The 23,089-nt window shown below is 41.9% G+C and overlaps 1 protein-coding gene across 1 annotated transcript in view; it reads left to right on the forward strand.

The window, feature by feature from the left end:
* NOX3 (NADPH oxidase 3) overlaps positions 1-23,089 on the forward strand; it is a 62,097-nt gene that overhangs the window by 28,307 nt on the left and 10,701 nt on the right. Inside the window, exons 10-12 of the mRNA XM_017891958.1 lie at positions 5,021-5,183; positions 16,956-17,102; positions 21,073-21,197. Of these exons, the coding sequence (XP_017747447.1) occupies positions 5,021-5,183; positions 16,956-17,102; positions 21,073-21,197 (435 nt within the window). The remainder of the gene's footprint in view (positions 1-5,020; positions 5,184-16,955; positions 17,103-21,072; positions 21,198-23,089) is intronic.

Consider the following 23,089-nt stretch of genomic DNA (forward strand, 5'->3'; position numbering starts at 1 on the left):
GAGGAGGAGGAGGAGGAGGAGGAGGAAAGATAAAGAAAAGGTCTGGGCACATGACAGAAGTGCCAATGTAAGTGACCACTCCTTGGCTCTGTTCAGTAAACAATGGCTTCAGATCAATTCCCACTCTTCACGCAGGGTTACCCAAAAGCTTACAAAGCGCACATTTGGGGCTCTGGAATAACAGGGACACCAAAAAAATGATGAGAAAAACATTTTTGGAAGAATTTCATATTTGAAAAGAAGCATCAAGAGATTCCTACTTCTGCCATCCCTGGAGGGTATCAGGAACTACCAAGAAGCAGCCATTGCCGTGAGCACTTCGGTAGGGAGCTCGGCAGAGACACTTCGAACGGAAGTTCCTGAGGGCAGGACGTTGTCTTTCCTCCTTGGAATCTCCGGTGCCTACAACAGTGTCTGATGTGCAGTGCATACAGAGGAAAGATTTGACAAAAGAATAAATGAAGCCCTGGAGCCAATATGGATTCGTTATCTCATTTAATTTGACAAATATTTATTGGTGACAAACAAGGTACCATAATAAATTTGAGACACAAAATTTAATCTGCTTATCGTCCTGCTTTCCCTCTTTTCATAGGCTACTGAGCCATGACTGCACCCCTGGGCTTGGTTGTATTTAATGGGTAGGAAGAGTCACAGGCCTCCTTTCAAACCCTGGTCCTCAAGAATGGTATGATGCCAAGCCAAGTAGAAACATCTGCTCAAACCAGAGCCCCAGATCAGTCGACAACACCTGACTATTTTCTGTTTTATAGTGGAAATGAAGCAATGTAATAAAATTTTAAGGTTCAGAGTGCAGTGCAAATGCTTAAAATCAGACATAAAAGTAGAAGCACTGCACAGCACCCCACCCTCACCAACTCCCCCAGCACGCACACACACACACACACACACACACACACACACACACACACATATGCAGGGCACAGTATCTAACTGCTTTCTCGGTCCCTGCTCTCCCCTTGGCAACGCCAAGGCAAAAGGCTTCATCCTTTTTGCTACCTGGCTTCTGCCTTGTGTGTATACACTTATCTCCTCTATCAACCACCCTTCCCCTTCACAAACCGGATAACATTTCAGCCAGTCCCCCAAGAAGAACTTGGTACTGGTTACTCAGTAGCTGATATGCTTTCTGCCTATGGAGTGCATTGCCAGCTGCAAGGCCCAACAGGATCCCCAGGGCCTCCTTGGGCTCATCTGTTCCACCTCCTGCTCCCTCCTGGGCTTAGCTCTTCCAGCTTTCTTGTTGTTCACACACACTGAAAATGTAGTCCTCAGTGCCTTTGCCATTGCTGTTCCCTCCACCTGGAATGCTGTTCCCCACATCTCTGCTGGGCAGCTTCCTCTCTTCCTTCAGGTCTCTGTTCAAATGTCTCCTTCTAGTGAGGCCTTTCCTTCCCACTCCCATGAAACAACCCCCAGCAATCACTCAATCGCCATGATGCCACACGCTGACTTTATTTTTCTTTATAGTACATACCACCACCTGACATGCTAAATATTTGCTTGATTGTTTGTTTACTGTCTATCTCTCCACACTAGAATGGAAGTTCTATGAGAAAAGGGGCTTTGTTTGGTTCACTTTACCATTCCCAGGGCCTAGAACAGGCCCTGACCCTCAGTCACTCAGTAAGTAATTATGGGCTCGATAAAAATGAGTTGTCATAAACAGAGCTGCTTCCCTCCATTCACTAATTTGTTTCGCCCTCTGCCTCTGTATGTGTGTAGGCATATGTATTAGTGGCAAAGCCTTCCAAAAAACTAGAATTTCTTTAAATCTTCAACATACAAAGAATCAGGATGTTGTTGGACTTCCTTGGATGATTTTACAGTTCCCCACTGTTTCAATTTTGAATTAAATTTACCATATTGGGGAGAGCAATATATCTTTTTACTGCTTTGGATCCCAGACAAATTTAATCCAGCCCCTGGAATTCATGAGTGAGAAGCCCAGGAGGAGAAGCAAGCCCAGAAAAAGAACAAGGAAACCTCTTCCTCTAAGCCCAAGAAAAAGGGAGAGAATGTGAGCTCTTTCAAAAGACTAGACCTTCTGAAGGAAAACAGAGGATAGCATTTTCAGCAAGTTATCCTGTGCCCAGAGCTGGGGGCTGCAGTGTGAGAGGAGCTGGGTTCAAAGCCCAACTTTGTGTATGATCTTGGAGAATGTATGCAACACACTGCCTCAGTTTCCTCATCTGTATAATGAAGATGACAATAATGGTACTCATGGCTTTGTTTAGGATCAAATATAACAGTCCATAAAAACACTTAACATAATACTTCGCACACAGTAAGTGCTCAAAGAGTTAACTACTATTATTATTACCAAGATAAGAATGGTCACCTACCACAGAGATAGCAATGGAAGTGTTTATTAGAGGAGTAAATGCAGTCAGTTCAGAGAGATGAGATTGGAACTTAATGGGATAGGGTGGGGTGCTGCTGAACTATCCAACAAGGACCCACAGGACATGATGCAGGCAAGACGAATCATTTTCTGAGCAGCATTGTTAGGAACGCTGTGTCTGACTCAAGGCAGGGATAGCTGCATAAACTTGATAAACAAAAATTTGTGCAAAGGAAGTTGATTCAGATTGTTAAAAATTTGGAGAAATGGAGAAATTTGGGCCCAAAAAAGAACAACTGGGGTGTCGTGATAGCTATGATCCACTATTTAAAGGCCTGAGATGCAAAAAAGGAAAAAGATCTGGAATGTGCTTCTCAGAAAGGCAAAAGATGAGAGTTGTCAGAAGACAGATTTCAGTAAGACACGAGAAAAAATTGTCTAATACTTAGAATTGCCCCTAAGTGGAACAAGGTGCCCTGCAGTTTAACATCGGAATATGATCATCTCTCAGGGATGTGGCAGGAGGATTACTGTATTAGCAGGGAACTTAGACTAAATACTTTCTCCTGTAGCTTTGAGTTTCAATTCTAAAGATGTAGAAATTTGTTTATTGTATATTTCTGTGGATTAATTACAAAATTCTTGATATCTTTTTAAATCAGTGTCAAATAAATCCCCAATATGACTGATTCTTTTAAAAAAATGAACAATAAGACATTTTAATCTATGTACAGGGTTTTTTTCTCTCTTTCTCTCAATTTCCTTTATCTAATTATTTATGGAGTAATCTACAGTGGGCTAAGATACTAACCATTTCTGGTTAATGACCTTTTATTTTTATTCTTCCATTTCCATATATCAATATGTAATAAAGCCTTATTAATTAAGATTAACTTGAGGAGAGTTCATTTGAATTATTAGGAAGTCTGGCATATAGAATAGTTTAAAATAAACCCAACTGAACTTTCATGAACACATAGTAAAGCCCAAATGGGCCAACCTCCGGTGTCCTCAACAGACACCCCTTAGGGAATGGTTATGAATAACTCAGAAACCTTTTAATTAGCATATCTTTGTTCATATGTAAATGTGTGCTTTTGGAATAGTTGAGGTTATTTAATACATTCTGCTGACTGAAATATTTTAAACATTCCCTTTACAATTTATTCAACCAATTGTTATTGAACAACTTCATGTCAGAGAGTGCTGGCGTTACAGCAGTGAGCAAAGACAGCCCTGACTCCTACTTTCCTAGACCTCACAGCTCTAGACAGACATCAATCAGATCATGCACACACACCAATAAATTGTAAAATTACAGCTGTGATGAGGACTATAGAGGAGGGGAACATGTAGCTATAAATTATATGAGGGGATTTAATCTAATCTGAGGGGTTCAAGAAGGCTTCCACAGGAAAAGAATGATTTGGATAAGACCTACCAGAGGAATAACTATTAACTAACTAAGGAGAGAGGGAAGAAACTGGAGAAGATGCCAGGTGCAGAGGCTCATGCCTATAATCCCAGCACGTTGGGAGGCCGAGGTGGGTGGATCACGAGGTCAAGAGATCAAGACCATCCTGGCCAACATGGTCAAACCCCGTCTCTACTAAAAATACAAAAAAATTAGCTGGGCATGGTGGCACGTACCTGTAGTCCCAGCTACTTGGGAGGCTGAGGCAGGAGAATCACTTGAACCCAGGAGGCGAAGGTTGCAGTGAGCCGAGATCGCATCGCTGCACTCCAGCCTGGAGATAGAGCAAGACTGCATCTCAAAAAAAAAAAAAGAAAAGAAACTGGGGAAGATTATTCCAAGGGAAAAGGGTATTGTATGCAAAGGCCCGGTGGCAGTAGGGAGTATTGTGTATTTAATATTTTAGGAATATTAATATCTCACCAGAGTGAAAACCAGTGATAAGAGATGGAGAAGAACTCAGGGGCCAGTCTACATAGGACCATGCTAAGGACCCTCTTTTTTATTCAATGAATATACTTTATCCTTATTAAGAAAATTTGCTAAGCAGAGAAAATACCAGTGATACCCAAGGCCTAATTACCACAGATTTTAAGTCAGTATAATCTAAAATAATGGGTTTTAGAAGTTCCACATAACTGACAAATGACTTCAAAATTGTGTTTATTCCAAATGAATGGCTTCCATTAGACTAAAATTACATAAACCTACTAAGATGTGTGACCAAAAGTAAAAAGGGGAGAATGACACTAGGAAGAGGAAAGATAAGCCTGCTAAGCTATCTTGATGCTTCCAGATTTTTCCCTCTGATGGCAACTGGGGTGGAAAGGGAGATGGCTCTTCCAGCAGCCTCAATGATACTTGGAGCCAAAACAAGCTTCTAAGAACTGTAAGGAGAGCATGCCACATGGAAGAGGCCTGAGCTATAGCGAGAGATGTCAGGCTTTGTCCTTCTATGAACAGTGCCTGAGCCAGGACAACCTGGTTGTCTCCCAATAAGGCAGAGCTGGAAATCCTCATGCTAACCCCAGGCTCTCCAAATAGGGCATTTTCAAGCACAGAGTCAACCTCTGCATGCACTGGCAAACACGTCCTATAAAAAGCACCAGCTCCAGATGGTTTTGGGTTCACAAGCAAGGTGTTCTGAAGGTCAAATAGGCTGCGTTCCTCTGTGATTCCAGGCTGGCAGTGGACGGGCCCTTTGGAGCTGCCCTGACAGATGTATTTCACTACCCAGTGAGTGTGTGCATTGCCGCGGGGATCGGAGTCACTCCCTTCGCTGCTCTTCTGAAATCTATATGGTACAAATGCAGTGAGGCGCAGACCCCGCTGAAGCTGAGCAAGGTATGGAAAAATCATTAGTTCACCCTTCCATGGATTAAAAGGTTCAATGTCCTTATATCTATCATCTGCCAATTCTTGGGGAGGATTTTAATTAACTATGAGGGATAAACTCAAGGATCCTTAACTATACTTATGTTCTTAAAAATCTCCACTCAGTATTACATTTATGAGTAGGGTTATGTCTAATCTTGTTAAAGATGACAAGACATAAATTTTATTGCTTCATTGCCATTACAGGACATGTAATTGCTCATCTCAATAAAATATGGACAGGCTGCAAATGGCTATGTGACTGGGTGGCAGTTCGCAATATTAACAGGCAACCTCTCCTTAGTCTCTTTAGCTTCAGACTGTGGTTGCAAGTGCACAATTCAATGTCTTCCTCTCATGGACCCAGTCCTAACAAGAAGCCACAATTGGGATTTATTGGCCACCTTGCTGTGGGGTGGCTATCCTGCTCTGAATCTCCCTTTTGTCATTTCTTGTATGTTTTACAACTAGATGCCTCTAGAATTTCTTTCTCTCCTTTGTCATATCTAGATACTCCATCTGACCTGCTGCTGGACCCACTTAGGACCAGCAGCAGGCACTAGAGGAATGGTAGGCAAGGAGCCCTAATAACCCAAAGCCGTGTGAATGCAGGAGGAGTGAGGATAGCAGGCGAGCTTGGTGCTGGGCCCAGTCCTGCGTATCTTCTGTGCTTAACCCTTTGTACACAGTGTCCTCAGCTATCAAAGGGAGATGCTTGACTTAACCACCAGGTCTCAATGTGTAAAACATGGGACATCTGTCACCTGACATGATCCACTAAAGAGAATTCTGTAGTCAAAGGAACTTAAGCAATGCTCCTGCAACATCGCACACTGGAAGACATCATCTACTAGCCATTAAATACGTTCTGTGGGGTTGGGGTGTGGTGACTCACACCTGTAATCCCAGCACTTTGGGAGACTGAAGTGAGAGGATCACTTGAGGCCAGGAGTTTGAGACTAGATCAGGCTGGGCTGCATAGTGAGACATCATCTCTACAAAAAAATTAAATATTAGGGAGTTCAAGGCAGTGAGCCATGATCACACCACTGCACTCCAGCCTGGGCAACAGAGCGAGACTCTGTCTCTAAAAAACAGTTCCGCAGAAAGAGCCTCATTCAGCTTTGTTTCATCTATCTTTCCCAAGGTTATTTAGCCACAGAACCTTTCCTCACCTAACCTCTGTCAAGAAATCGTATTCTGTGAAGCATCCCAGGCAATGCAGGCCAGAAGATCTCTAAATTCGGGTCTCTGCCAACTAAGAAACAGGAGTTAGCTATTTCCTGAGTTTTCAAGTGACAGGTTCTTGACATACATTTCTTCATCTGAATTTTTTAATCTCCCCAACAACCTTATAAAGTAAATAACACAAGGCCTGTTTTCCAGATAAGGAAACTGAAGCTTGGAGAGATTAAATTGATTCTCCTGAAAAGACATGGGTAATCAAAGGCAGAATCGGGATTCAAACTCAGGTTCATCTGGCTCTTTCCATGACAAAACCAACACATGGTAGATGTGACCCCAGCTCCTCCTGCAGTCCTAGTGCAATATTGTAGGAAGACCATGGGATTCTTGCTCATAGAATCGGCACCTGAATTTTGCTGTTATCAAAGAACATGCCTGATTCCACCCTGACTGAAGTACTGCCTGCAGTTCACCTCTCTGAGCTGGGTTTCCTGATCCACATAATGGAGAAATAAGAATCCATATCCAACAGAGAGTTTTAATGCTAAATAAGAGAAATAATATGGAAATATCACTATAGAAATGTGTGTACAGAAAGATAAATGATTATCTAAATGCTGATTATATCTACCAAAGATATAAATAGGTTACCAGTACTACTACTACTAATGGCCTAGATTTATCAAGCACTGACTACCTAACAGGAAGGAAACTGGGCATTTTACATGCACTACCTCATGCCATCTTTCCATCGTACCTATCATTTTCATTCCCATTTTACAGATGAGAAAACTGAAGCTAGATCACAAAGCTAATAGAAATGATAGAGTCATCTTACTGAATGCTCATAATAGCTCATTCAGATAGGTAATATTCTCAATACTGACGACGACCCTGGCACACAGAGAGCTAAATAATACTAGAACTAGAGTCTGAATCTAGACCGTTCTGGCACCAAAGCTCATCTTCTTTCCTCTACACCATAATATATTTAACAAAGCAAGCAAAACAGTGACTGGGAGATTTGGACCTCACAGCAATGCTTTGTTTTGGTTCATGATGATTTCTCAGCCACCCTAAGTTCTTCCTTCCCTCTTGCTGCCTACCAAGTAAAACCCGCTTAGAGCGGTGGCTCACTGCTTCATGGTTTCCATGACGCTAAAAGTCACTTTGCGCTTCACAGGAAGATGGTGGTGGATAGCGTGTCTCACTTTCATTCACTCACTAATCCAGCTAATATTTCAAGTCCTGCTCAGAGGCATGCAAAGTCTCACTCTCATCGTACCCGACTCACAATCACCTCCTGCTTCTCTTAACCTCCACCACTCCTTTGCTGCCCTCCTGTTACGTCACATATCTTTCCTGCATTAAGATTCACAAAATAATCTTATTTTCTCTAACAGACTGTGAGTTCCTTGAGCATAGCTTCTCTAAATATCTTTATACTTTTATATATATATGTATATATACACACACACATATATTATGTGATAACTATATATATAGTTAAAATAGTGAATAAATCAATGAGTGAATGTCTCCATGTCCAAAAAGAATAAACAATGGCTTCTGTATACAATTTTCTTTAAAATTCAAAGGTTTTAAGATTTTATTTATGTAACCAAAAGATTGTTCAATGATTTTACTAAATTCCAATTATTTTACTAGGAACATAGAGGAAAAATCTTATAAGAACCCCCCAAAATCTTCAAATTCATACAGGAGCCTACAAAATCTTAATACCACCTCCTTTCTCAGCATTCCATTGTCATTCCTGGGCTCTGCTTGTGGGGTTTCTCAAGGCTTTCAGCACTGCAGTCACCACAAAACCATAAAATAGGGACATTGATTTCTATTCCAAGAAACGGAAACCGTAGAGTCAAAAATATAAAAGCAATGTTTTCATTGCTTATAAAAATGTGAGGGACTATTTGGACACGACTCAGCTGAAAATAAGGGCAGAAATAATGTCATGTGGGAGAAGGGAAGCTAAAGTGTGGGATCATAAACTAACTTAAAGGCGCTAATCTCCTAGCTTTGCATAGGACCATGAAAGTCAGTATCTGTACTTCGAGTGGGGACGATTGGTCCAAAGTCACCCAGCTGGTTTACCACTGAGTCAGGACCTGAGCGCGTGTTTCTGATTTTTGCTTCAAAGTTCTTTCATGGAAGAAGTGAGGTTTTCATGCTATTGAAAGTTTAGGCTGAAAATTACACTTCAGATCCAATTCCTTCACGTCTGCAGGCATGAGAACAGGCTTAGGAAGTTTCTCTCTTTTAAAGCAACTTTGTGTTGATTTGAGTACAGCTACCGTTAGGCTTATGTAACTAATATTTGTCAGGGCTACCCACATGCTTTTGAGATATAAAGACTACCCCTTCCACTAACCTGTCAGCATCTATATAATTTTTGAAGTGCAGCGCAGAGCAAAGCAGTATGTATTTATCTAACGGTGTCGTCACAATTTTAAGTCTGGACTATGGTTTTCAGATTGTCCTCTTTTGTAATAAGGAAGGAAACAAAAACTCACATAGGCATTGAGAGCTGGAATTTTAAGCTTAAATGGTTAACTGCAATTAGGTGTGATTTTTTTTCCTCCCTGTGTAAAAACACTGGTTGGCATAAGGTATAGATTTTTACACACAAAACTCAAGTTGCAAGTCTACAGTAAAAGATGGGCACCAAAGTTTTCTCAATTGTCACCATTGCAAACTAGAACTTCTTTACCCTTCTCCTCTGCTGCATTATTCTAGAAAACTTCTAAGTAAAACGCAGGAGCATAACCAGTAAGACGCCTGCCACTTCCTTAGTGGGAAGCGTCGTAAGTAGTACTTTCCATTTGAAGCTGATGTCTTAAAATCTCCATGTTTCTAAGTACCTTTTATTTTGAAAGATCGGGGAGAGGGCGGGGAGTGGAAGGGTAGGGGGAAGAATGGGCAGGAGGGGATTTCCCAAGAAGGCAAAATAACAAGAAGTATAATGATGGCTTGCTGTGATGAAAATGGAAAAAAAGTTGTAATACATGAAAGAAATATTTTCAACAGAGAAGTAAGAGCCAAACTTCACTGAGTTGAAGGCAGCTACGAATGCTGTGCCCTTGTGGGATGAGGGAAGGCTGAGGGTGGTTGAGAATTCTCTGTGATGCAATATGGAGGAAGTTGAATGCTGGGGGCGAAAAATGCCCTCTAGCGATAAAGTCCTCCACCTCCTGCCTAACGGGTATGATTAATTCTACATCACACTCAATTTGTGAAAAGAGCTCTTGAAAAAAAATTAGGATGGTTTGCTTGTGCAAACTGTCAAAATGATGAATGAAATAGGTGTGTATGAATGGGGAGGGAGGGAGAGGATTGCTGACATAAATAGATTGGCTTACACATTTTAGTTCTCCCTGATATCACAGCTGTGCAGTCAGAACTGAGAGAACTGCCAACTGCAAGATGTGGTGCGTTTTCTTAACTGCATATGTAATCTTCAGACTACAATACAATAGATTATACAAAAACTGAGATAATCTCATTTCTTCATAAATTGTCTTCCTTCATCAGCTCCATAATATATAACCATGATAATGGGTATTTACAGTGTGTCCCATGCAAAATGGCCTTTGGGTTCTTAACCTAATATAATAAACAGATAAATCAAATAAAAAGACAGCACGGGCCAGTGGGAACAAGGGAAAGAGGCCAAAAAAGACAAAAAATCCATACTCTACTAAAATATATTAATAAAACAGAGGAGGGCCTGCTCTCTTTTCTAGTGAATGAAAAATGCATTTAATTTGATCTGTTTACTTTGCGAAATTATTTACTTTCCCTTTCCCTCACACTGGAGCTCTGGCTACTCCTGGAATTGATCATCTCCACTCACCACCAAGATTGCTGCCATCAGTTGGCCTCTTTAAGAGGGGCCATGCGCACCTCTCATAAAGAAACGTGTGCGTCTTGCCTTTCCTTGGAGGGCCTCAAAAGGCCTCAGTACCCCATCAGCCCTCACCGTTGCTCTGTACAGAAGTGACCAGTATTAATTTTTTTTTTTTTTTTTTTTTTTTTTGAGACAGACGCTCTGTTGCCCAGGCTGGAGTGCAGTGGCCGGATCTCAGCTCACTGCAAGCTCCGCCTCCGGGGTTTACGCCATTCTCCTGCCTCAGCCTCCCGAGTAGCTGGGACTACAGGCGCCCGCCACCTCGCCCGGCTAGTTTTTTGTATTTTTTAGTAGAGACGGGGTTTCACCGTGTTAGCCAGGATGGTCTCGATCTCCTGACCTCGTGATCCGCCCGTCTCGGCCTCCCAAAGTGCTGGGATTATTAATATTTTTAATATCTTAGTCTATTAACCACAGATTCCATGACTACGGTCTTCTTGTAAAAGAGTCCAATGAAATACACAAACGTTTTAAAATCTCCCTTCACCTCCCTCCCCAAACTAAACACCTCCCCAACTTTGCTCCCTGAGAAACTCACCATTAAACAGTTGAATATGTCTCATTCCATTCCTTTTCCATGCATTTATATGCATATACCTATACACATTTATGCATAAATAGGGGTGTGTGTGTGTGTAGAAGGAAGAGGAAGTGCAATTTGTTTTGTTTTTCATTAAAGCATAACTTGGGGCACCTTCAGTGTCAATACCTGATGATCTATTTCATTTCGTTTGGTGTCTTTAGAGTATCCCATAGTATGGAACATATATCCATAGTATGGTAGGCCACAATGTATGGAATCATTCTGCTATTAAAGAATGTTTCAGGCCAGGTGTGGCGGCTCACACCTGTAATCCCAGCACTTTGGGAGACCAAGGCAGGCGAATCACCTGAGGCCAGAAGTTCAAGACCAGCCTGACCAACATGGCAATACCCCATCTCTACTAAAAATACAAAAATTAGCCAGGCGTGGTGGCAGGTGCCTGTAATCCCAGCTACTCAGGAGGTTGAAGCATGAGAATTGCTTGAACCTGAGAGGCGGAGGTTGCAGTGAACTGAGATCATGCCACTGCACTCAAGTCCCAGGGGATAGAGCGAGACTGTCTCCAAAAGAAAAGAAAAGAATGTTTCAGTTGTTCAATAAGGATTATTAACTATAATTAGACCAAACCGAGGCCCAAAAGAAATCAGTCCTCAGCCACAGGGCAAAGTAGCAATATAGTCATGAAATAGTTAACATCGAGGATAATGACATTCAGAAAATGTCTTAAGGATGAAAAATGATTCACAAAGCCTGGTCTTGGCCTTATAATGGTTCACCAGAAAAACAATTTTATAATTGCATCACTTTAAACTAGAAGTTTTACACATTAGGCAGGCTTATCATTAAGAAAAAATATTTCTTCTTTTATTTCTTCTTATTTGTTCTTGTATTAATCCAGGATTCCCTTAACAAAACAAAATAAAACCGGGACAATAAGAGTGATCATTTATTGAGTAGGTAATATATTTTCTAAACACCAGTCTTTATCTTTTCACGGAGAGAAATTCTCCTTTTGGAAAACGGTCCTGATTCTCCCTCTACGCAGAGTTTCTGTCATCCTGCTGGTTTCAAGCTTCTGTCTGTTCTGTCCTTTCATTTGCCGTGTGGGATACAGAGGCATGCTGCCCAGTAGGAGGCAGGTGGCACTGCAAGCCACTGCCCTTCTCCTTGAGGAGGCGATGGTCAAGGTGGGCCCCTGGCTCCCTGTAAAATGCCTCTAGGCTGGTTTAGTACACACCGAACCTGGTGAGGGGCTTCCCCTTCATGGAGCACATCTTCATGATGAATGCTGAGATTCTGGTTCTGTCACTGGTGCCAGAGGTCAAGTTTGGCTTCCCTTCTCAGTGACCAGGAGTGATCAGTGGGAACACGTGCCAAGCAAGGCGCATGTCCCTCTTTGCTCTGTAATATGTTGTCTCCATTCTTCATTCTCTAAGCTCCTCCAAATGACAAACAAGGATAGCAACAATAGCAGCAAACATCTTCTGAGCACTTACTGTGTCTGCCAGACGTTGCGTTAAATGCTTCAGTAAAACATATCCTTTCATCCTCACAATAACCTCATGAGCTATTGTTCTGTGTTTATTGCCATTTTACATATGCAGTAATATAGGTTCGAGTTAAGAACCTTGTGCCCAGTTGCACAAGTTATTTGTAACTTCTTCCTGCATGGTGAAGCCGGCAGCAGTCTTCAACAGCGGATGGATCTCATAGGCTCACAACGTTGAGTTGTTGTACCATGCTACACTGTATCCTAAATCTGTATTCTTGTGTTCACTTTCCTTGCTTAGAGGAGTTCTGGGCCATAAATAAATACATAAGTAAATAACTTTTTTTCTGTTTCATCCTCTGGAAATTGACTTTGGATATAAAGACATACAGATTGTGTTTGTGAAAGGGCCCTCTGCCTGTGTTCATGGATATCTATTCAAGATATAGCACAAGCTTTGGAGATGCAATCGCCTAAAAGCATCCAACTTTGATTGGAGAGTCTGAGCTCTCGTAGTAACACAGACTGGTAGTGCTTCTCAATTCATTTTCTAAAACTGTTTATCAAAATTTAGCACAGTTGCATTTCCTACTGGCCCCAGACCTCTTTGACCTGGTCCCTATGTGATGCTGAAGAATTCTTAAAGAGAAGCCTAGGCTTGGGAAAACATGAAAATGAGAAGGGACACACAGAGAGCCCAGCCTAGTGACCGTCACTCAGACCCAAGCCCTTTGCAAATGGACTTGGCTGAGTTTGGGCTGATCGCCAGTGCTTGGAAACAATGTGACAGCTAAGGTCTGTGACAGGCCACATGCACACAGAACCCCTCAACCCCATGACGCAGTCCCAGAGGGGTCTCCCAAAACATCTAGACATCCACTATATCTACAAGAATGTGGCTGGGCATGATGGTTCATGCTCGTAATCCCAGCATTTTGGGAGGCTGAGGTGGGTGGATCACTTGAGGTCAGGAGTTCGAGACCAGCATGGCCAACATGGTGAAATCCCATCTCTACTAAAAAATACAAACTTAGTCATGCATTGTGGCACATGTCTGTAATCCCAGCTACTTGGGAGACTGAGGCAGGAGAATCACTTCAACCCGGGAGGTGGAGGTTGCAGTGAGCCAAGATCCCGCCATTACATTCCAGTCTGGGCAACAGAGAGAGACTCCCTCTCCAAAAAANTGGGAGGCTGAGGTGGGTGGATCACTTGAGGTCAGGAGTTCGAGACCAGCATGGCCAACATGGTGAAATCCCATCTCTACTAAAAAATACAAACTTAGTCATGCATTGTGGCACATGTCTGTAATCCCAGCTACTTGGGAGACTGAGGCAGGAGAATCACTTCAACCCGGGAGGTGGAGGTTGCAGTGAGCCAAGATCCCGCCATTACATTCCAGTCTGGGCAACAGAGAGAGACTCCCTCTCCAAAAAAAAAAAAAAAAAAAAAAAAAAAAGTGTGGGATGAGTCCTGTAAAAAAAGATAATAATTTCATTACTATGAAAGTTCAGAACTTTTGTTATTTTACTGAGAATGACTTTCTGTTTAATAAAATCTTTTAAAGTATACTCAAGTATTTTTGGTCTCTGAGATCAGCTATGGAATTCTGAAAAGGCATGCTTTCTACAGGTAGCTGATTTCAGGGTGGTTTTATTTTTGGAGACTAAGGTGGAGTGAGCATTGAAAAGCACGGATCACAGAGTTGTAGCCTATTGTTTGGAATACTTGGTCTGTCATTGACCAGGTCCTTTCTCATGGGCGAAATGCAGAGGTGGAACTCTTATGTCCCTTCCCAGTGAGAGTCCCCCACCATTAGAAAGATGAAAGAAAGTCAAAGTAAATACCTTTTGCTTCTGTTCAAAGTCCCTTTCTTTCTTTTTCTGCCTGAAACACTTCTACTGAGCCTATCCATTTTCCTCCATAGCCTCTTACACCAAAGCGGCCCAGTGTCACTTACGAGTCAATTACGGAGGGAAAAACACACAAAGCCATTACAAGGAAGCAAAAAGTATAAAAGGCTTAATAAACCCTAAGAACGCTGACACACAGCTAGGCCACGAGAAAGTAAGGAAGGATTTCTATTTGAAAGGATAAAGTTTCACGTACGGAGGAAGCTAAGATGCGCATAGTTTTCAAGAAAGGATGACTGGGACTAGATTTGAAATTGGAGGATTTTTTTATAAAGCAAATGTTCTGGTTTATTATCCATCTATGAATCTGTTTTAAGCATGTTCCTTAAAAAGTGAGAAAGAGAGAAAATAAATCAATGATATTTGCTCTATGCCCAGTGCCATACTCTGAGATGAAACAGACTACCGAGGCCAGGGAGGAGAGGGTCGTGCGTAGGTGAGCACCTTGTTAATTCATCACCAACCTCGAATATAAAATCCGCCCCTAACTGGCCTCCTTTCCTCCTCCCTCACCCTCCAATCCCTGGTTCTGTTCTCAATACAGCAGCCAGAGAGATCCTGCCACCTGCGGTGAACCATGGAACTCCCCTGCTCGCCAACTCCCTGTGCTTTCCTGCCTCAGAGTGAAAGTCAACGATGGCCCCAAAGCCCTACAACGCTATGGCTCCCCCAGCCCACCCCTCACCCATCTCCTTGCTCTCCCTGCCCTCTCTGGCCTCTAGCCACACGGGCCTCCAGGCTCTTCCTGGAAAGGTCTCACTCAGGACAACTTTCCCACCATCTGCAGAGCTCTTCCCCTAAGCATTTGACTCCCTCGCCTCTTCCAGGTCTTTTCTCCAATGTCCCCTTCTCATGAAGAGGGGACATGAATCTCCACGAATTGAGGGTTCATGTCCATCCATTACTGATTAAACAAATATGTACTGAATGCCTCTTATGTCTCCAAACTGTTCTATGCCTTAGAACTATAAAAGTGAACACAAGAGGCCAAAAACAAGAAAGGGCTCAATGACCCCTCATTTGACCATTCAACTTAATATTGCAACACTTCCTAGTCCACCTGGGGTTTCTGCATGCACTTCTCACCATCTGACATAGCCTATATTCTACTTACCTATCATCTTCCTTCTCCTGCTAAGATGCAAACTCTAAGTGGACATCAATTTTTTTTTTTTTTTTTTTTTTTTTTGGCCCTGTCTTGTTCACTTGTATAGTTCCAGAGCACAGAAAAGTCTGGACAGGTAGGAAGCATTCAACACATATTTGTTGAATCAGTGAACGAATGGATGAACCTGAGCCCCTTGCTCATGGGGATTCAGAGGGCGTCACCAAAGGGAATCCCCGCTTAGCTCTGCCTGGAGAGGCTGTGAACAATCATCCCCAGGAAGAAAGCAGTGTCAGGAAAAGAAGGGCAACCCTCTCTCTTCCTGAGAAAAGAAGGTCTTTGTGCTTAGAGACTGAGGGATTATTTGTCCCGAAATTAATATCTTAAGTCCCCTTGTGAACAGGAGCTGTCCAACAAATATGTAGGCCTAATTCTTGAAAGAAGAGGCCTTATTCTCAGCATCTTTTACTCTTACAAATAATTAATATTATAAAGTCCTGCCTAAACATGAAGCAAATAGAAAAGATGTTTAGCTTTGAAATAAACTCTTTGATTTTTGTCTCATGAATTTGATATATTAATTAAATCTCATTTATATCTCTGATTATATGATTGTGAGCTTACAAGCTGGCTGGCAGAGAGGGAGAGAAGAGAACACTGAGCACCATATGAGGTATTTCCAGGTGGGGATTTACCAGGCAGCAGCTGGAATCAAGACCAGCCCTCATGGATATTGTTAAGCCATAGAGATATCTCTTTGGGGAGAAGGCACAAGAGAGAGAGGTGTGGGCAGCAAGGGGTGGGAGTGTGAGAAAAATTGGGAGAATTAATAGATTTCTCTCCTGTGGTTTCTTCTAGATGCAATTATTTGAAACTCGAAGCACAAAAACTAAGCTTTTATTTTAGCAAACCTGAACTACTTCTTGTCACATGTCGTTTGCTTAACACCGAGAGTTAAAAAAATAATTCTTCCTAGACATAATTTCATTATAGCAGTTGACACACAGGCACAGCCACCACCCACCAGCTTTCTTGGACACTGATATGTTTCACCGAGAGGAAATTTCTGGCCTGTGTGACTTGATTCTGAAATTACCATAATCTTCACTCTCCAGAGGCCATAGCTAGTGAAGTGGATTAGTGCCCAAGCCTTTGGGGTCTCTGGAGAACAAAGTTCAAATCCAGAGCTTAGGTCATAAGTAAAGATGAAGGGGTTGGTCTAACGGTTTATCCCCCTTTGGGAGCAGTGAAAGGCACAGCTAGTTATGATTATTAATCTTGTTCAGAAGCAGCACAGCCAGAAATGTGGTGAGTTGATCCTCATCCAGAGAAACTGGCACGGCCCACAGGCTCCTGACTCTCTGAATTCACTCTGGGCTTTTTCAAACACAATGTGAATTTTTTCAAAAGAAATCACAGTGTGACTGTTCACTGACAGGAAAAAAAAAAAAAAAGAAAGCATGTTATTTTGCAGAAGTGCCCATTTGGGCTCAAATAATTTGAGGGAGATAAAGTAGTCTGTGATTATCAGCACATATGAAAAGAGGGATATATCCGTTCACTTGCCTTCTCTCTTGACAGGTGTATTTCTACTGGATTTGCCGGGATGCAAGAGCTTTTGAGTGGTTTGCTGATCTCTTACTCTCACTGGAAACACGGATGAGTGAGCAGGGGAAAACTCACTTTTTGAGTTATCATATATTTCTTACTGGCTGGGATGAAAATCAGGTACTGATAAGACTCTGAGAATAAGCAATATTGCTTAACTCATCTAATAGCAATGAGGAACAATTTCAATAATGAGCTATGTAGCACTCTGATAGGATGACATAATTATTTTATGTTCTTAAAAGGAAAGGAGAGTGAAATAAAATCAGATTAGCAAGAGTGATTCAAGTTGTAACAATCAAAGAACCAAAAAAAGAAGCTACAGTTAATTTGCTGAGGAATAGAAAGGGTCAGACAATGGAAGACAATCCAGAGGTTGGAAATCCCAAATAAATTTGCATTTGTCCCTTTAAAAGTGACATCAAATGAATAGTACTGATTGGCTGCATCATCTTGTTGAGTTCCTGACTGGTTCTAATTCTGTGCCTTGAGCTGTTCAGAGTTAAGCAAAAAAGATTCCTAGGTGTTTACGTTCAACATTTTGTATTGTAAAGTATGTGAGCGTCTATAGAAAATAATTATTATGAATACATAATTTGTCCAGAGTTTGTTCTCTTAAGGTGTTCCTAGAAATTGTGTGCATATATGTTTATTTACCTAAGATCAAGATGATCTTTTGTTTTGGCAGGTGTTCTGCAGTATATTGTATTAATGAAACATTAAGATTGAATTTACCAAAAATAATGTATACCAAAATATTGACTATGATAGTATTTCAATGTTGATACTCTTGAATGATAACTATTACATTGTAATTCATTTTAACTCCTCAAATATGGGAATTAACAATGAAGTGATTACTAGGTTACACAATATATATTCTAATCAGCAGCTATTATTGATATGTACTTTTAAGGAAAGTGTATTTGAGCCTGGGAGATTGGCATTAATCACTGCATTTACAAGTGAATGCTCTGTGTATGTACATCACACACACACACACACACACACACACACACACACACACTGGCCCTAAGGAACATCACTGTAATTTGACTCTGTACATCTGCAAATGAATAAGACTCTGCTAGAAATTCAGTAGCTTAATGAATTTTTATGGTCTTATTTGCAGTCCTTCTTAAATATTTAATCCTTTGGGATAATTTAAAATGTAGGTTTCTTGGGAACTAGGCTTGAAACATCTTAATGAATTATATAGTGTTAATTATGTTTTCCAAACAAACACTTTCCTTATTCAAGTGGGATTTTTGACTGATGAACGGTTTGGTGAAGTAGAGACAGCTTCTGTCTTCTGCTTTCACGTACTGCGCCTGCTCTTCTACTTCTAAGGTGCACTGATCCCAGTGTGCACCTAGGTATTCCCTGCCAACTGGGAGCCATGGGACTGAGGTTCTCATAACCGAGAACTGAAGTTGATTTGGCGACAACACAATCCTGCCCCCTCCCATCTCTACTACTTCCAAGAATATGCTATAAAATACACATTTTTTTTCTAAACACGAGTAAATTAAAATAGATGTCTTACATTTTTGCCATGACATGTTGAAAATTATTTCGACTCCCAAATTTCAGGCAGAAAAATCACTAATTTCAACATTTAAAGGAAAAATAATTGGTGCATTCTGTCGGGAAAGAATGAAGAGGCTGTTTTAGAAATACCCAATTGTTAAACTGAATTCAACAACCTCAAAGTGGCAAAATGACAAGAACAGAAGGGACAGATGGAAGAGGTATTATGAAGGGCAAATCAACAGAGTTTGGAGATTAATTGAACATTGGGCTGAGAAATATGGGACAAATATCATTCCAAATGTTTGAACATCAGTGATTGGCGGTACCACAAGCGTAAGTAGGGAAGGCCCTTTTTGTGTGTGAAATGGTGCCCAAACTTCTCAGCAGGGACTTTAAGGCCCTTCCCAGCCTGACTCCGACTCACTAGTTGTGTCCCACTCCCATCAGTTTTCTCTGGCACCAGAGCCACCAAAGGATGCGTGTTCACCCATCACACTGTGCATGCTCACACACCCATGGCTTTGCTGGTTCTCTTCCCGCACCTGACATATCACTTAACACCCTCGCCACTGTTCCCCACCTCTTTTTGCACAGAGTCCTATAGTCCAACTCTTTTCCAGCAGTAGCCCTGCCATCTGGGGTCAGACTTGCCTGCTCACAACTTTCTACAACCTGGATTTCTTTTTATCTTTATATTTTCGATTCAGAGGGTGTGTGTGCCCATTTGTGAGATGGGTATAACACATACTGGTGGGGTTTGGGCTTTTAGTGTACCCATTACCCAAATAGTGGACATCGTACCCAGTAGATTCTTTGTCAAAACTCACTCCCTTCTCACCATCCCCCCTTTTTGGAGCCCCCAGTGCCTGTTATCCTCATCTTTATGTCCATGTGTGCCCATTGATTAGCTGCTGCTAATAACTGAGAACACCGAGTATTTGGTTTTTTTGTTTCTGAGTTAGTTCACTTAGAATAATGGCCTCCAGCTCCATCCATGTTGCTGCAAAGAACATGATTTCATTCTTTTTATGGCTGCATAGTATTCCATAGTACGTATATAACACATTTTCTTTGTCCAGGCAACTGTTGATGGACACTTAGGTTAGTTCCATGATTTTGCTATTGTGAATACTGCTGTGATGAACATATGAATTCAGGTTTCTTTTATATATAATTGGCCTGGATTTCTGAGATCAACCTGCCATTGTCTCCTGACCTGTTGGGACACTTCCATTATTTTCAGCTGAACCTCCCTAGATACAACTACTTTTTTAGACTGGAGAGAAAGTCAGCCGGGAAAGTCAGGCTTGCAGTGGGGACCTGGGGCATGAGTTGCACCCAGCAGGGTTGTTACCCAAACTGGTCAGGGTCAGGATGAGTCAGAGGGTGAAGACGAATAGAGCACCACATAGGGGTCTAAGGGATGAGCACTGGTGACACAGATCCCAGGAGGTGAGAAGCAAGGTAGCTACCAGAACACAGAAGGTGCTAAAATAAATGACAGCAACTTAAAACATGATCATGACCAGGTGTGGTGGCTCACACCTGTAAACCCAGCACTTTGGGACGCCAAGGCGGGTGGATCACGAGGTCAGGAGATTGAGACGATTTTGGCTAACACAGTGAAACCCCGTCTCCACTAAAAATAAAAAATAAAAAATAAAAAAATTAGCCAGGTGTGGTGGCATGCACCTGTAGTCCCAGATGCTTGGGAGGCTGAGGCAGGAGAATTGCTTGAACTCAGGAGGCGGAGGTTGCAGTGAGCCGAGATCGCGCCACTGCACTGCAGACTGGGTGACAAAGCAAGACTGTCTCAAAAAAAAAACCAAAAACATACAAACAAACAAAAACAAACAAACAAAAAAATGATCACAAGAGATTACGCTGTGGGCTCTCACTTATTGACCACTAGCTACATGATGCCTGGATGGAGTCACTTAATTCCAAGGCAAATGATTAGGCACAGAGCTCTAGCCAAGCCGCCTGCTAGGCTCTGGCCACCATGTTCTGCCTGCCGGGCTCCACGGCCTCCCGGCACTTGAAACCGGACCATATACATCACACTGTTTCAACGCACTAGGCAGGTCTGATTGTAAGATGCAGTTTCTTCCCAGACATTTCATAGCACTGTAATCTGGCAATGCCCTTCTCAACTCCCCAGGAGCCAATGTTAAGTGAAAGGGGATAGCAGATAGAGATGAATTGTTGAAAAGTTTGGCAGGAAAAGAAGGAAGTCATTTAGCGCTTGCTTTTTCTTAACCACATTTACTATATTACTTTCATCCTTTTAAAGGAAAATATTCTTTCTAGGTTAACGTTATTGCACACCTACTATGTATAAAGAGGCACTTAGTTCCGACGAGGCCTGATTCAGACTTAAATGAGATATGATGCTTGCCCTAAAGTACAGCATTGGTGACATCTGCAAATAGTGATAAGCATTGCCAGCCCTGTACACATATTTTAATTAAATCTACAAATGAACATGATTATTCTTTATTGATAGAAGGCTTATTTTTTTTTCTAAATGTCATCTAATGCCACAAATTTACTTTAGGCTGTTCACATAGCTTTACATTGGGATGAAAATACTGATGTGATCACAGGCTTAAAACAGAAGACCTTCTATGGGAGACCCAACTGGAACAATGAGTTCAAGCAGATCGCCTACAGTCACCCCAGGTGAGGCAAGATCTTGCTCCTCTCCCTGCTGGGCTCTTTTCTGGAGAAATGCAAAGGTTGCTGGAGTGAAAAGTTAATCTGCAGGACTGTGCATCTCCATTAGAGACAAAACATCTACCTTAGAAAAGGTGGTCAATGGTATATTTCAGGGGCCACAAGCCTCTGCTGAACTGGCTTTTACAACCTCTGACAGTTATTGATTATGTTGCAATTTTTCACATTTAACCTCAATTTAAAGATGGTATTTCTTCAACTGCATATGCTTTCAAGACATCTTTGGTGGATACAGTTGATCTCTAATTACCCAACTGGAGAATTCACTCCTGTCCAACTGTACACTATCTAGCATGTCTAGCAAAAGAGAAAATGTTAGAAGACAAAGCAGGGATTTCGGGTGGTGGTTAAGGACCCAGCATCTGGCTGTAAATCCTGGCTCTGCCTTTACCACTGGTTGACCTTGGACAGGTTACCTACCCTGGTACTGACTCCGTCTCCGCCTCTGCAAACTGCAGATAATAATAGTGCTTTCCTCCTAAGAGTCTGCAAGGATAAAATTAATGAATGCATGTAAGAGGCTTAAAACAGTGCTTTGTATGGAGTACACAAGAAGCACTAGCTGCTATCACTGCTATTATCATTTCCATTATTACTGTTATTATTATTATCATTATATAACGAATTTCAATATAGAGAAGCAAGAGTACTTGTTCTGGGGTCACAAAACTGAAGTGAAGCCTGCACTTCCTGGTTCTAGAAGTTACTGGCTGTGTGACCTTGGACGAGGCAACTTATTTGAGCTTTTGCACCCCATTGAAAAATATGAATGATAACATCCATTCACAGTGTTGTTTTCATAATGTAAATATACTTGTAGTATGGAGCACTAATGCAAACAGTTATCATTGTTGTGATGTCTCCTAAGTCAGTGTTTGCTTTGAACCTTCATTGTCTATGGCTCTTAAAAGTCAGCATGTCCTAATACTGTCTTCATTAAAGAACAGTTTCCATATTTGAGGAAAGATCTGAAGGCAGTGAAGGAGTGTGCCATGGGGGCAACTGGAGCATGTGCCAAGACCCTGAGGCAGGAGACATCATTCCTGGCATGATCCTGGAACAGAGGAGGTGAGAGGGAGAGCAGCAAGAGCCAGACTGTAGGAGAAGTCACAGAGACAGTTGCGAGTCATCGTAAGACTTTGGATTTTATTCACAGAGGGGAAGGCACTTACAGGTTTGAGGCCTGTCATACATCCATGTGGAGTTATGGAGTGGGCAGATGAATATAAGAAGCAAACGTTCAGGGGAGAAGTTCAGCCAGAGGTGTGAGCACATGGACTGTTTGGAGCCATGAAACTGGATAAGATGACCAGACGGGCAGATACAGATGGACAAGAGTTCCAAGAACCGCACTGTTGGAGGGTCAGGAAATAGACTATTGACAGGTCACAGAGTTTAATACGTGACACTCATATCTGCCTTAATAATCATGCCCCTTGGGTCTTCTATACACTGACCTTCTTTCCATCCACTTTCTCTGTGTTGCACCAGTAAGAATACATTAAAGCCCACCAGGGTTCCTCTGACTGCTTCCGTATCCCCAGCGATTTTTCCATTGTCTTGCATTCTTTAAAGCCTCAGTCCTTGCATTTCTGCCTCGTGGGCTTCCTGCAGAGACAGCATGCTTCATTAAACTCTTGGTACTTCCTTCGTATTTGTTCTGCTTCACAGAGTACTTCTCTGGTGAATATTATTTATCTTTTGGTGATTTTTGGCTGCTCCTTTTTTACATTTTTTTCACACTCTCTCTTTGCCAGAAAGATGCCATTTTCTTTTTTATCGGTTGTCATGGAATTTGTTAGACTCCCTGGACCAGCTATTTGAAGGATGTTAACGAG

Source organism: Rhinopithecus bieti, unplaced genomic scaffold, assembly GCF_001698545.2.
Source record: "Rhinopithecus bieti isolate Rb0 unplaced genomic scaffold, ASM169854v2 scaffold_1583, whole genome shotgun sequence".
NCBI lineage: Eukaryota > Metazoa > Chordata > Mammalia > Primates > Cercopithecidae > Rhinopithecus > Rhinopithecus bieti.